At 40.9% G+C, this 16,459-nt stretch overlaps 1 protein-coding gene across 1 annotated transcript in view; it reads left to right on the plus strand.

The window, feature by feature from the left end:
• The window catches only part of LOC311110921 (VPS10 domain-containing receptor SorCS1-like), a gene marked incomplete at both ends in the record, with an annotated part of 73,117 nt that extends 57,224 nt beyond the window's left edge, over window positions 1-15,893 (plus strand). The window contains 9 exons of the mRNA XM_084153560.1: window positions 5,609-5,795; window positions 5,968-6,101; window positions 6,699-6,822; window positions 7,325-7,437; window positions 10,421-10,555; window positions 12,388-12,487; window positions 13,653-13,761; window positions 14,902-15,056; window positions 15,835-15,893. Of these exons, the coding sequence (XP_084009686.1) occupies window positions 5,609-5,795; window positions 5,968-6,101; window positions 6,699-6,822; window positions 7,325-7,437; window positions 10,421-10,555; window positions 12,388-12,487; window positions 13,653-13,761; window positions 14,902-15,056; window positions 15,835-15,893 (1,116 nt within the window). The remainder of the gene's footprint in view (window positions 1-5,608; window positions 5,796-5,967; window positions 6,102-6,698; window positions 6,823-7,324; window positions 7,438-10,420; window positions 10,556-12,387; window positions 12,488-13,652; window positions 13,762-14,901; window positions 15,057-15,834) is intronic.
• Window positions 15,894-16,459: the final 566 nt, after the last annotated feature.

Below are 16,459 nucleotides of genomic sequence, written 5' to 3' on the forward strand. Positions count from 1 at the left end.
ATTAGGCCCTAATCTATGGATTTCACATGACTGGGAATACAGATATAAATCTGTTGGTCACAGATACCTTAACAAAAAAAGGTAGGGCTGTGGATTAGAAAACCAGTCAGTATCTGGTGTGACCGCCATTTGCCTCATGCAGCGCGATACATTGTCACGGCCGTCTACGGAAGGAGTGGACCAAAGCGCAGCGTTTGTAGCGAACATGACTTTATTAAAGTTAAAGTGCACGAACGAGAAAACAATAAACAATGACGGATAGTGAAGTCCTCAGTACACAGACTGAAACATGGAACAAAAACCCACAACCCTAAGGTGAACACTGACAGTTTAAATATGGCTCCCAATCAGAGATAACGAGCCGACAGCTGACACTCGTTACCTCCGATTGGGAGTCACATGACGAGACAAGACACTACAACCAAAACCAAACACAACCAAATGAACACACCCTATACCCAACACAACCAAATGAATACACCCTGGCTCAAACTACACAGTCCCGGAGCCAGAGCGTGACATACATCTCCTTCGCATAGAGTTGATCAGGCTGTTGATTGTGGCCTGTGGAATGTTGTCCCACTCCTCTTACATTTACATTTACATCATTTAGCAGACGCTCTTATCCAGAGCGACTTACAAATTGGTGCATTCAACTTATGATAGCCAGTGGGACAACCACTTTTTATTTAATTTTTTATGGGGGGTGGGGGAAGAAGGATTACTTTATACTATTCCAGGTATTCCTTAAAGAGGTAGGGTTTCAAGTTTCTCCGGAAGGTGGTCAGTGACTCCGCTGTCCTGGCGTCATGGGGGAGCTTGTTCCACCATTGGGGTGCCAGAGCAGCGAATAGCTTTGACTGGGCTGAGCGGGAGCTGTGCTTCCGTAGAGGTAGGGGAGCTAGCAGGCCAGAGGTGGATGAACGTAGTGCCCTCGTTTGGGTGTAGGGTCTGATCAGAGCCTGAAGGTAAGGAGGTGCCGTTCCCCTCACAGCTCCGTAGGCAAGCACCATGGTCTTGTAGTAGATGCGAGCCTCAACTGGAAGCCAGTGGAGTGTGCGGAGGAGCGGGGTGACATGAGAGAACTTGGGAAGGTTGAACACCAGACGGGCTGCAGCGTTCTGGATAAGTTGTTGCAGCGTTCTGGATAAGTTGTAGGGGTTTAATGGCACAGGCAGGGAGCCCAGCCAACAGCGAGTTGCAGTAATCCAGGCGGGAGATGACAAGTGCCTGGATTAGGACCTGTGCCGCTTTCTGTGTGAGGTAGGGTCGTACTCTGCGAATGTTGTAGAGCATGAACCTGCAGGATCGGGTCACCACTTTGATGTTAGCGGAGAATGACAGGGTGTTGTCCAGGGTCACGCCAAGGTTCTTTGCACTCTGGGAGGAGGACACAATGGAGTTGTCAACCGTGATGGTGAGATCATGGAGCAGGCAGTCCTTCCCTGGGAGGAAGAGCAGCTCTGTCTTGCCGAGGTTCAGCTTGAGGTGGTGATCCGACATCCACACTGATATGTCTGCCAGACATGCAGAGATGCGATCGCCACCTGGTTATCAGAAGGGGATTTGGTGAAAATGAATTGTGTGTCATCTGCGTAGCAATGATAGGAGAGACCATGTGTGGATGTGACAGAGCCAAGTGACTTGGTGTATAGAGAGAATAGGAGAGGGCCTAGAACTGAGCCCTGGGGGACACCAGTGGTGAGAGCACGTGGTGCGGAGAGAGATTCTCGCCACGCCATCTGGTAGGAGTGACCTGTCAGGTAGCACGCAATCCAAGAGTGAGCAGCGCCGGAGATGCCCAACTCGGAGAGGGCAGAGAGGAGGATCTGGTGGTTCACAGTATCAAAGGCAGCGGATAGGTCTAGAAGGATAAGAGCAAAGGAGAGAGAGTTAGCTTTAGCAGTGCGGAGAGCCTCCGTGAGACAGAGAAGAGCAGTATCAGTTGAATGACCAGTCTTGAAACCTGACTTGTTTCGATCAAGAAGGTCATTCTGAGAGCGATAGCAGGAGAGTTGGCTAGAGACGGCACACTCAAGAGTTTTGGAGAGAAAAGAAAGAAGGGATACTTGTCTGTAGTGGTTGACATCGGAGGGATCGAGTGTATGTTTTTTGAGGAGGGGTGCAACTCTCGCTCTCTTGAAGACGGAAGGGACATGGCCAGCGGTCAAAGATGAGTTGATGAGCGAGGTGAGGTAAGGGAGAATGTCTCCGGAAATGGTCTGGAGAAGAGAGGAGGGGATAGGGTCAAGCGGGCAGGTTGTTGGCCGGCCGGCCGTCACAAGTCGCAAGATTTCATCTGGAGAGAGAGGGGAGAAAGAAGTCAAAGCATAGGGTAGGGCAGTGTAAGCAGGACTAGCGGTGTCATTTGACTTAATAAATGAGGATCGGATGTCGTCAACCTTCTTTTCAAAATGGTTGACGAAGTCATCCACAGAGAGGGAGGAGGGAGGAGGAGGAGGAGGAGGATTCAGCAGGGAGGAGAAGGTGGCAAAGAGCTTCCTAGGGTTAGAGGCAGAGTCTAGGCAATTTAGAGTGATAGAAAGTGGCTTTAGCAGTGGAAACAGAAGAAGAGAATGTAGAGAGGAGGGAGTGAAAAGATGACAGGTCCGCAGGGAGTCTAGTTTTCCTCCATTTCCGCTCGACTGCCCGGAGCCCTCTTCTGTGAGCTCGCAATGAGTCGTCAAGCCACGGAGCAGGAGGGGAGGACCGAGCCGGCCGGGAGGATAGGGGAAATAGAGAGTCAATAGATGCAGAAAGGGAGGAGAGGAGGGTTGAGGAGGCAGAATCAGGAGATCGGAGGGAGAAGGATTTAGCAGAGGGAAGAGATGATAGGATGGAAGAGGAGAGAGTAGCGGGAGAGAGAGAGCGAAGGTTGCGACGGCACATTACCAACTGAGTAGGGGCAGAGTGAGTAGTGTTGGAGGAGAGCGAGAGAGAAAAGGATACAAAGTAGTGGTCGGAGACTTGGAGGGGAGTTGCAGTGAGATTAGTAGAAGAACAGCATCTAGTAAAGATGAGGTCAAGCGTATTGCCTGCCTTGTGAGTAGGGGGGGATGGTGAGAGGGTGAGACTTGGAGGGGAGTTGCAGTGAGATTAGTAGAAGAACAGCATCTAGTAAAGATGAGGTCAAGCGTTTTGCCTGCCTTGTGAGTAGGGGGGGGGTGAGAGGGTGAGGTCAAAAGAGGAAAGGAGTGGAAAGAAGGATGCATAGAGAAATGAGTCAAAGGTAGACGTAGGGAGGTTAAAGTCACCCAGAACTGAGGGGAGTGAGCCATCCTCAGGAAAGGAACTTATCAAGGTGTCAAGCTCATTGATGAACTCGCCAAGGGAACCTGGAGGGCGATACATGACAAGGATGTTAAGCTTGAATGGGCTAGTGACTGTGACAGCATGGAATTCAAATGAGGAGATAGACAGATGGGTCAGGGGAAAATGAGAGAATGTCCACTTGGGAGAGATGAGGATTCCTGTGCCACCGCCGTGCTGACCAGTTGCTCTCGGGGTATGCGAGAACACATGGTCAGATGAGGAAAGAGCAGTAGGAGTAGCAGTGTTTTCTGTGGTAATCCATGTTTCCGTCAGCGCCAAGAAATCGAGGGACTGGAGGGTGGCATAGGCTGAGATGAACTCTGCCTTGTTGGCCGCAGAATGGCAGTTCCAGAGGCTGCCAGAGACCTGGAACTCCACGTGGGTCGTGCGCGCAGGGACCACCAGATTAGAGTGGCAACAGCCACGTGGTGTGAAGCGTTTGTATGGCCTGTGCAGAGAGGAGAGAACAGGGATAGACAGACACATAGTTGACAGGCTACAGAAAAAGGCTACAATAATGCAAAGGAGATCGGAATGAAATGAACTAAACATCTGGGAAAACGAGAGGGCGGGGCCTCCCTCACTTACGTTTCACTGAAACACTCAAATATAACTCTCCCAACTTCCACTTTAGAATTTATAATTGTTGTAAACTACAGCGGTTCAATGTTTCTAGGAATAGACTCTAACTTAGTTTATTCAGCTAGCTAACTTGGTACAGTATTCTTCCGTGAAAACCGTCCAGGGCACCGAATCCTATGACGCCATAGCCAACTAGCATGCCATTCTCCAATAACACGGTTTAGCACCAATACTCAGTGGCTGTGCGAAGTTGCTGAATTTTTGGTGGGAACTGGAACACGCTGTCGTACATGTCGATCCAGAGCATCCCAAACATGCTCAATGGGTGACATGTCTGGTGCGTATGCAGGCCATGGAAGAACTGGGAAATGTTATGCTTCCAGGAATTGTGTACAGATGCTTGCGACATGGGGCTATTCATTATCATGCTGAAACATGAGGTGATGGCGGCGGATGAATGGCATGACAGTAGGCCTCAGGATCTCATTACGGTATCGCTGTGCATTCAAATTGCCATCGATAAAATGCAATTGTGTTCATAGCTTATGCCTGCCCATACCATAACCCCACCGCCACCATGGGGCACTCTGTTCACAACTTTGACATCAGCAAACCACTCGCCCACATGACACCATATACTTGGTCTGGGGTTGTGAGGCTGGTTGGACGTACTGCCAAATTATCTACAACGACGTTGGAGGAAATTAATATTACATTATCTGGCAACAGCTCTGGTAAACATTCCTGCTGTCAGCATACCAATTGCACGCTCCCTCAAAACTTGAAACATCTGTGTGACAAAACTGCACATTTTAGAATGGCCTTTTATTGTCCCCAGCAGAAGGTGCACCTGTGTAATGATCATGCAGTTTAATCAGCTTCTTGATATGCCATACCTGTCAGGTGGATTATCTTGGCAAAGGAAAAATGCTCACTAATAGGGATGTAAATACATTTGTGCACAAAATTTGAGACAAATACACTTTTTTTGCATATGGAACATTTCTGGGATATTTTATTCAGCTCATAAAACATGGGACCAACACTTTACATGTTGCTTTTATATTTTTGTTTAGTGTAGATAGCACCTTTTTTTCTAAGAGTGTATGCATGGGCATTTCTAGATGTTATGTATTTGCCGTCCTATAGTATACATTTACGTATACATTGATCTACTCTCATTCGTCTACCAATGGATTGAGATGAGCAGCAGTGCATCATGTTGTACATTTTGTTGATTCATAGACCTTTTCTAAGAGCCTTGATGTTTGTTGTCAAACACTTGTAGCCATTGTCATACAACAGTTATGTATAGATGTAGGATCCTAATTTGATCACCCTGTTTCAGGAGAACTTTCCTGCAATGCAGGACGTTTACATTTGTAGTGTATTTGAGGTTTAAAAAGGCTTCTGAAGTTTGTAATTTCCACCTTGAATTTTCAGACTTGATTTTCCCTTACAAAAAATGTATCAACCCCTACAAAAATGTCAATTAATTATAATCCACATAATAATTCACATTTCATGTTGCTGCATTATTATTTTCCTGCTGTAGCAAACTGGCTCAAATTAAGATCCTACATCTGTATAACTGTCTATTGCTACATGCAGAATATGTGTAGGATATAGAAATCAATATACTGTAAATAGTGCATTTAAATTATGTTAAACATGCACACTGTATCTTGCCATAAACATGTGTTTCCATTGGTAGGGTGATGGCTCCACAACAAGTATAACAGTGGAATTTGGAGATGGGACAGCCATATCCTATGCTAACATCAGCTCCATAGAGGATGGGGTCAAACATACCTACAGTAAAGTGGGCATTTACCAAGTGGCAGCCATGGCACTCAACAGCCTGGGCTCTGAGAGAGTCCTACTATACCTACATGTTACCTGTAAGTGAAACAGAAATGAATGACGGATATAATTACTTTACTGTAGAGTAACAGGTGCTCTTTCCAACATTTCTACCTGCAAATAACTTTATGTAAATTATGTGTCTGCAGTTGGAAAGGACTACAATTCCATGAAAGAAAACACATTTTTTGTTGTTGTTTGGTGTTGTAGGTACACTTGAGCATGTGCAGCTTTCAGCTCCCTCGGTGGTTGTTAGGAATAAAGCAGTGAATCTAACAACAGTCCTAAAGCCAAGTTACGTTGGAACAGTCACCTACTACTGGTGGTTCAACAACCACACTGAGGTCAGTCAGTCAAGATTTCCACTATATCTTCAAACTTTTTAGATTTACAGAACTTTACTCCCCTCATTTACAGTATGAATTGTAATATTGTGTATTGTATGGACGAACATACCTTTAGTTTGTGACACAGACTCTCTCTCTATCGCAGTCAAATGCTCTCTCTCTTTCTTTTATAGAGTCGAGAGTTTACTTTAAAAATACAGTTTTTTTTAAACCAAATTGCGGACCACGCAAATTGAGTTTTGAGACAAAACTAACATAGTCAAACATGGTACAGGCATCATCGATAATACATTATATCATCTATACACATGTAAAGACTATCTTAAATACCCCCCCCCCCCCCCACCCCACCAAAAAAAAGAACACAAATAAAATGCACTTGTCTTTTCCTCCTACCGCTGTCTTTGCTGATTACTACTTTATTGAGGGAAAATGTACTATGAAAATGTACCACGATTGTGGTATGTTGTTGTCTCACCTAGCTAGCTTAAGATGAACGCGCAAATTCTAAGTCGCTCTGGATAAACGCGTCTGCTGAATGACTAAAATGGAAATGTATTAAAAATGTATTCATTCCATTTCTATGTGTGTAAGCCTGTCGTGACTTTAGTGGGAGGAATGTCCTTCACCTTCTACAAGGAGGGAACTCATACTGTCACCGTGCAAGTGTCAGTAGGCAACGCCGTCCTTCAAGACAGAATAACTGTTGCAGTCTATGGTGAGGTCTTTGAAATGACTCATCTCTGTATTACTGAGGTGTTACAGCTAGGTTTCTAACAACCAGGTGATAAATGATCTGTGATATAAAATATTGATTGTGATGTTCATCCACTTGATCATTATAATCATTTAGATGTTTAATTAAGCAATAAGGCACGAGGGGGTGTGGTATATGGCCAATATACCACGGCTAAGGGCTTCTCTTATGTACGACGCAACGCGGAGTGCCTGGATACAGCCCTTAGCTGTGGTATATTGGCCATATACCACAAACCCCTGAGGTGCCTTATTGCTATTATGTACTGGTTACCAACGTAATTAGAGCAGTAAAAATAAATGTTTTGTCATACCCGTGATATACCACGGCTGTCAGCCAATCAGCATTCAGAGCTCGAACCACCCAGTTTATAATCATTTATAATCTCTTATGATCTATTAACAATTTCTCTCTTATTATCTAGTGTCTATTAGAAATAAACATGTCTTATATTTTCCTGTAGAATATTTCCGGTCACACGTTTTAGCCTTCTCCTCTAATCTGGATGCCTTCAATCCTGGTGTGGCTGAATGGAGGCAGGACATCAGTAGAGTGGTCAAGGACTCCATGGTCCAAGTGAGTCCTTTAAATACTGTACAGTGCCACTACTGCACTATTTACCAGTAAATTACTGGGATTACAGTGACTAATTGGTGATCTCTGATGATTAATGAATAAGTAATTTTAACAGCATTGCAAAGAACTTGGTAGCAAATGGTACACTCTTAGAAAAATCTAGAACCTTAAAGGGTTCTTCGGCTGTCCCCATAGGAGAACCCTTTGAAAAAAAATGTTTGGTTGCAGGTAGAATGTTTTGGGTTCATTGTAGAACCCTTTCTACACAGGGTTCTATATGAAACTCAAGATGATTCTACCCAGAACCAAAAATGGTTCTACCTGGAACCAAAAAGGGTTCTCCTTGTATGTCATGATGCTTCCCTCACTGAATTCACTGAAGCAAGTAATCATTACTATCAGTATACCATTTCTAAGTGCCACAAATCAGGTTATTTCTCTATTTGGAGAATCTCTTATAAAATGGGTCAAAATCATGTATAGTAACCCTAGGTGTAAAATAGTAAATAATGGCTATTTCTCCGAAAGTTGTAAACTGTCAAGAGGAGTGAAACAAGGTTGTCCACTATCGGCATATCTATTTATTGTGGCCATCGAGATGTTAGCTATTAAAATCAGATCCAATATTAATATCAGAGGATTAGAAATCAAGGGCTTAAAAACAAAGGTGTCATTGTACGCTGATGATTCATGTTTTCTTTTAAATCCACAACTAGAATCCCTCCACAGCCTCATAGAGGATCTAGATACATTTTCTAACCTCTCTGTATTACAACCAAATTATGACAAATGTACTATATAACGTATTGGATCACTAAAAAATAAAAAAATTACATTACCATGTAGTTTACCAATAAAATGGTCTGATGGTGATGTGGATATACTCGGAATACATATCCCAAAGGAAATAAATGATCTCACTTCAATACATTTTAATAGAAAGTTAGCAAAAATAGATAAGATCTTGCTACCATGGAAAGGTAAATACCTGTCAATTTGTGTAAAAATCACCCTGATTAACTCTTTAGTATTATCCCAGTTTACCTATTTGCTTATGGTCTTGCCTACGCCTAGCGAACAGTTTTTTAAATTATATGAGAAAAAAATATTCAATTTTATTTGGAACGGCAAGCCAGACAAAATTAAAAGGGCCTATTTATATAATGAATATGAGGAGGACAGAAATTATTAAATATTAAAGCATTAGACCTATCACTAAAAGCTTCAGTCATACAAAAGTTATACTTAAATCCGAACTGGTTCTCAAGCAAATTAGTAAGATTGTCTCACCCAATGTTCAAGAATGGCCTTTTCCCCTTTATTCAGATTACAACCACTCATTTTCAGTTATTTGAAAAGGAAATAATCTCCCAAATATCACTATTTCTAAAACAAGCCATAGAAAGTTGGTTGCAATTTCAATTTAATCCTCCAGAAACGACAGAACAAATAATGCAACAAATATTGTGGTTAAATTCAAATATACTAATTGACAAAAAACCTTTATTTTTTGACAAAATGTTTTAAAAAGGTATAATCTTCGTAAATGATATCATCGGTAGGACTGGTGGAGTTATGTCGCACATGCAGCTAACAAAAACATATGGAAATGTCTGCTCTACCCAAAATTACAACCAAATAATTGCAGCCTTACCGCAAAAATGGAAGAGGAAAGTGGAAGGGGGAGAAAGTAAGGAACTTGTCTGTCGGCCTTGCATTAAAGAACATAATTGGTTAAGGAAAACTGTGATAAATAAAAAAGTATATCAGTTTCATTTAAGGACCAAAGGATTGACAGACGTCCCATATAGATTGCAAAATAGTTGGGAAGAGATTTTTGACGTACCGATCCCATGGCATAGTGTTTATGAACTGACACGCAAAACGACACTGGATTCAAAAATTAGAATCTTTCAATTTAAATTATTATATAAAATTCTTGCTACCAATAGAATGTTATTTATATGGGGGATACAATCTTCCCAGCTCTGCAGATTTTGCTGTGAAGAGACAGAATCATTAGATCATTTGATTTTGGTTCTGTCCATTTGTAGCTTGTTTTTGGACACAGGTCCAGGAATGGCTAAAGGATTGCAATAATTACCTGGAGCTAACCTTGCATTACTGGGTGATCTGAAAAGTCATAGTCAATCGATCAATAATATAATAATACTTTTAGCAAAAATGTTTATTTTTAATTCACAATCTGTAGAAGCAATGAGAATAGAAAGGTTCAGAACTTTTGTAAAAGTAATAAAGGGGAGTATATATATATATATATATATATATATATATATATATATATATATATATATATATATATATATATAAACATGGGGGATTGGAAGTGATGCAGACAATTAACTTGATGGAAGTTACAATCTATCTGCAATATTAAGCTGATCTACTACCAAACCCCCCCCCCCAAAAAATAAATAAATAATAAAATTAAAAAGTTTACAATTTCTAAGTGCCACAAATCAGGTTATTTCCCTATAAGTATTTGGCCTATTGTAAATAGCAGGTAGAGTGTACCATATAAGGAAAAGTGCTTCCAGCCCCCTTCATCGTCTCTCTCAGGATGTCAAGAAGCGCATTGGGTTGCATAACGGATACTGAGCTATATATACCCCTCACAGTGGCTCTCAGTATGAAACATTCACTTTGACCTTCTGTCTTGTCAGATATTACCACGTTTTATACCAGGAAGGTGACAGGGGACCTCTGGTTACAGCGCAAATGCACTTAAAAGGCCTGCCCTTTACCAAAGACTGTCAAATTGAACTTGCATGTTTGGGCTGATTTGTGCATTATATCTTGGCAGTGACTGGTACATAGTCAAATTACATCTAAAGCAGAAAACCGGGTGCATTTAGCCTTTTCCATTACAGTGCAATGCTATACAGTATAACACAACCTTATGTAAATAAAGAAACTGAGATCCCAGAATTGTTATTTATTTGTCATTACTTTTTAATTGAAGGTCACAGGGATCAATGGAGAGCAGCTTCTGGTGTCAGTGCTCCCAGGGTTGCCAACGACAGCAGAGTTGTGCATCGTCCCAGAGAAAAGGTCAACAGAGGGGATGATTCATAGAAAAGGGACACATTTAGAGCAGGTAATGTATCACCAGGCTTCATAGTCAAACATATCCACATTTTGAGGAGTTTTTAATGAGTTATTTTGTATTATTATGGTTATACCCATTTACTTCCATTTACATAGTTCCATTACTTGAATCATGCCGAATTTAGGCCTACCTCAATATTAAATTAAACAAGCAAGTAATAACAGCATCACTAGCAGCACATTGTAAAAACACATTTCCTTTTGATTATATTCTTCATATCATGGTGGCTTCATGATTTGCTCATAATGAGTTTTTCTCTCTTCACTGCTTTAGTCACACATGCATATGGAGTCTACTGTTATTTTGTTAGAAATACAAGCGCAACAAAATGACATTTCATTACACATATTCACCACTAGAGGGCAATGTCTTCCCATCAAAATAATAGAACCTCAGCCTTAAAAACCTGCATTCATCTCAATACAGCATTGCAACCTACATGTATACTGTAGCATCACAATTTATTGAACATAACTCAATTCTAACCATGATAAGTAGATAGTTCTAAGACATACTATGCTTTACCATTCACTCCATTATGAAGGGTTTGTTTTGAATAGAATCACATTGACTAGAATGACTAAGATGTTGGCCCTGCACTCAAATGGTTTTTACAGCTCGATAATTCTTGGCATTCTATAGAACTGATCAAACGCACCACGTTTTCATCCGCCTTTCAGCAGCTCAAGCGTATAGTAAAATAGATATCCATTTCAGTCCGTCATCAGACACTTTTATTCTGCATCATCTGTTACTATCCCGGATCCACGTATTTGCATAGGACATATTTGCATACGTTGCAACAAGTAAACACAATTCCAGTGGATCAGTTAGCCTTGAACTGAGTTAATAGGTATTTAACAATGATGCATCATGTAGTAGGACACACATAGAGAGGAGACTAGTGGTGGGGCAGCCTGAGTTGGGAATTAGGGGGATGTATTTATCTACAGCCTGTCTGATTACCTGGCAAGACCTTACAGACAATGGGGTAATAAATCTTAGTTCACTGTTGCACGTCTTCTTGTGTCGTGAGTGGCATGGCGTGTGTGCGCACGTTTGTGTGTGCGTGCGTGCTCACGTGTGTGTGTGTACGTACTTTTGTGTGTCCGTGCGTGTGTGCATGAGTGCTTGCGTGATGTCTGGTGCAGCTTATTAAAATGTGTAATAGATTTACTGACCCTGATATGCCACTAGAATAAAAAGTAATTATTCATACAGTGTAGAGCAGTCTAATTTTAACCAATGGGAAGAGTTTAGAAAGAACGAGATGGAATAAGTGAGCCATGTCTAAGGACTCAAATGGGCTTTGGGAAGGCTTTCTGGTCTCTTGTTAACTGACTGCTTCATCTAGGTGTGAAAAGCAGGGGAAATCATAGAGTATTGGAAAGAAAATGGAGGGGGAGAAGGTTATTTTATAGAATTAAATATAACTTTATTACTTAAGGCAATGAATTTTATAGTGGCCTACCATAATTTTTAAACCACTTCATTACTTATGAAATATTATTAATCAGCAAAAAACATCCAAAACAAAAAAAATCACCAGTGATGGAGAAAGTATTGGAAAAGCGACATATTCATTTTTCAAATGTCACTTACTCTTGCCTCATAAGGCAATTTTTCCTGATAGGATTTCAGTTGCTATGATTGGTCTGCCAGCCTTTCGACAGGAATTGAATTACAGTAGGCCTTTCCATGTCATATCAGCACTTGCCCTTCTTTAAAACGAAGCAGTATTTACTATTCATGATTGAAGTTGAAATATTGATGAGTTTGAAATGGTGCTGGTAACCAGAACTGTGTTTATTCCTCCACAGCTCTCTCAGGTCCTGCTAAGTGCCCTGAACCAAGACCTCATCCAGTTTACTCTGCGGCCCGGGGTTCAGGTTAACGTTTACGCCACACGACTGTCTCCAGGTCAGCCAGTCTGCTGCTGTGTTCACAGTATAGTCTGATGTCTGGTCATAGGACAGTTACAGATATAAGGTCCTACCTACAGTACTACTATGTAATTAGAATCAATTCATAGAGTTATGCATGTTGGCCATTTTGGAATGATGCTATCATGTAGTAGAATAAAATAGTAGAATATTCAGTAGGTATTCATATTTGTTGAAACAGTCTCCACGCCCCCAAGACGACACACACACACACACACACACACACACACACACACACACACACACACACACACACACACACACACACACACACACACACACACACACACACACACACACACTTGAGAGGTTGTTAGCACAGGGTCAGCCAAAGAGCAATGCACCTGAGAAAATGTTTAAGTCAAAGGGATACTTCGGGATTTTGTCAATGAAGCCCTTTATCTACTTCCCCAGAGTCAGATGAACTCGTGGATATCATTTTTATGTCTCTATGCTAGCATACTAGTAGATACCCATAGACTTCCAGTCATTGCGCTAATGCTAGTTAGCATTGGCTCGTAAAACTACCTTCAACTTCCTTCATACTTGACACCGAGACATACAAATGGTATCCAAGAGTTAATCTGACTCTGGGGAAGTAGATGAAAGGCCTCATTGACAAAATCCTGAAGTATCCCTTCCATGTAAATGTGATGCTCCAAAAATTTTATATAATTTCAGCCAGTAGTTTTGAAAGTAGTGCTCACGAGCCAAAACGGGTCCCCGAAAATTGTGCACAATTGTGTACTACGTCATCCATTTCGTGTGATATGTTACAAATTGCACACACAAAAAAATAACATGTATTTATTTTTTGCAATTCGTATGATATGTTACGAATTATAAGGCCAAACAGCAGGATATTGCACTTGGGATTTGAACCAGTAACCTAGAGAAGTCTATTGCCACAACAACATCATGAGAACGATATAAGAAATACATAACTCGTGTTGTTTTGATCGTTAAGGTCAAATTCAGTTACACTATGGTGGTGAAAATGTGAAAAACTTGGACCAGAAATCGCCCCTGGTGAAAAGCCTCACAGCACCTGGGACTTTGATGCCAGAAGTAAAATACTGAACCCTCTATGTCTCTCTTTGTCTTATGTCTAAATCCTTTTTTCTCCTTTACTCTTTTCCAAGCTCCTCTCGTGGACACCAGTGAGAGTGGTCACAATGGTGCTGCAGTCATTATGCTAGTGTCTGTAGTATCTGTGGGTTTTGCAGTTTTCGTTATCTACAAGTTCAAAAGGTAAGGTATCCTGGACTTCCTTTTAATTAAGCTGATTCTAATGATTGATATTGTCAATTTAGGCCATTCTCACACACCAATCCTTAAGCAAATTCATCTGTACATCTTACTCCTCAAATCCAATAGCTAAAACAAGCCAAAATATAATGAACCATCTTTAGAGTAATCCTAACAATTGAATATCTTCGAAGCCACTCTTCTCTTTCCTATCCTCTTGAATATTCCTGGGAATTACAGTTTAATCAATTCTCTAAGTGCTGAATGGTTGTCAGTATTCTGCAGTTTATCAATATTAATCTATCAGACAATGTGAAAGTTGACCTTTCTGAAATGCTAAATAGTCAGTCAGGGTGAGGCATTCAACAGAATGGCAGCAATGGTTGAAAAGATAAGACCTGAGACAACATACAATGCCATGTGAAATGGATAGTATCCTTTGCTTCCATTGCGTTGCAAAAGACCACACTCCCTCAAGTTAAAGGTGCAATATGCAGAAATCGCACCGCCATTTCCTGGTTGCTAAAATTCTAATAGTTTGCCTAATTTCAGTTTATGTGACAAAACAAGGAGTCATTGTGTAGAGAATCATTGTGCCATCTAAACCGCTGTGAAATATATTTTCCATAACCAAAAATATAGTATTTTCAGCGGTTTGAAGCTGGTGTGCTAAACAGAAAGTAAAAGAGCAAAAACTAAACTTAAGAACGGGAAGCATAGAAATAGTGCACATAGAACATGTATACCGCTTCTTAAACTTGCTTTCATTGAGAATGACAGATCTATAACTCACTATGTAACTATGTGAATTTGGTCGGGTTACCCAAAAAGTTACATATTGCAGCTTTAAAATTATTACTACTCAAAGTGTTGTGTGTGAATCTCTCACTTTTCAAGACATAATGAGGGTAGTTCATAGTTTAACATTTATCACCACAATGAAAAGGTACTGTAAATACACTACGAAACCCAGAATTATCAGAAAATGTAACAGGGAGTGTTACTCCATTTACCCTCATTGGTGGTAAATACAGTATATTTTATGAGGTATATTACACAAGCGACTGAGCAGAAAACTGTATTTACTATTCCTTTGACTTGCTGTTCCTCTTAGCTCTTTTGTACAATGTATATTTCCTATAGGAAGATCCCTGGCATCAACATATACACAGAGGAGAGGTCAGAGAAACAACAGGAAGTGATCCCTACGGTGGCGTCCATAGCTGTCCCAAACCCTGAGGGGGACATGGTGACCTCTTTGGAGCACTTGGACACAGGACCAGATGCACGTGGCATAGGTAAGGTATACTTGATAAAAGGGCAGTTACTGATAAGTAATCAAGAATAACTCAAGCCCTATTGATGAGATATTGCTATAAATTCACATATTCTACCTTTCTATAGTGGTGTACTGCACTATTAAAGGGATAGTGCGACATTTTGGCAATTAAGCCCTTTTTTCTACTAGTCAGATGAACTAATGGATACCATTTTTATATATCTGCTTAGAGTTTGAAGTCTGTTGAAGGTAGTTTCTGGAGCCATTGCTAACTAGCGTTAGCGCAATGACTGGAAGTCTACAAGAACAGGTAGCATGCTACCAGAAACTACCTTCAACTTCGTTCAAACTGCACGCAGAGACATAACAATAATTACCAAAATGTTGCATTATCCTTTTAATACTTGACTGATTTATTTTCAAAAGTTTTCACAGGTAGATCAAAGCAATAAATTGAAATGAAAATGTCCTTACTTTCATCATTAAGTTGATACGTTCCAATAGGTTTGCATTGGTAATGTAAGACGGTGTCCTACCATGCCAATAAACCTCATTAAGTTGAATTGTGTACTGTAGTTATTTTTGTGTTTATGAATAAATTGGTGTCCTAATAATGTAGCAGTGCAGTGATAAGGGACTCTGTAGAGCTCTAGTGGTTGATATACTCCTTCCCATTGTCAAGCAAGATTTGTTGGTAAGGAAGATGGATATGATTGCATGCAAAAATAGATATGCTAGTGTGCTAATGCTGATATATCATTTCTGCTCTGTCTCTTGTGTCACTTCTCTCTGGCTAGGATACCTGCCATCTCTCACAGACGTCAAACTCTCAGATGAAACTCCCCATGTGTTTTAAATCTCAGAGTCTTAATTCTACGAGTCTACAGCCGACTTGTAAGCAATACATCTTTTTGGCAGTTACTTCCAGCAAACTCTGAAGCCATGGAACCAATGGATGGTCTCGGGTGTTTTCTACCCATGCATGGACGGACCAGATTACACTATTTTGCCTGGACTGTGGGGGGTGGGGGGGGGGGTGGGGGGGGGGGACTGTACAGATTTTTACCTGCGTCTTGAAAAAGGAAATTTTTGATCGAAAAACTTGTATTTTTGCAAGAACATTGAAGTTGTTTATGGAAATAGTGTAAATACACAATTGCTCAACTAAAGATTATTTGGCTCAGATGGTTACAGTCGTGTATATGACCTCAAGACATGAAACCGTAATGTACAGTAATCTATTTCATTTGAGTGATTCATTTCTAGTACATCTCTGGTGGTAGGTCTGTGGAAGATATGTAAGTGAAGTGTATTTAGTGACTAACTACATGGAAATGCTATATTTGAATGAGACGAGAGAGGAATGTTTGGTTTCATCACATTTGTCTGAGTTCTAACTTGAGATTCATGCACAAAACTCTG

The sequence above is a fragment of the Coregonus lavaretus genome (assembly GCF_964263955.1).
Source record: "Coregonus lavaretus genome assembly, chromosome: 36".
NCBI classification, from domain to species: Eukaryota; Metazoa; Chordata; class Actinopteri; order Salmoniformes; family Salmonidae; genus Coregonus; species Coregonus lavaretus.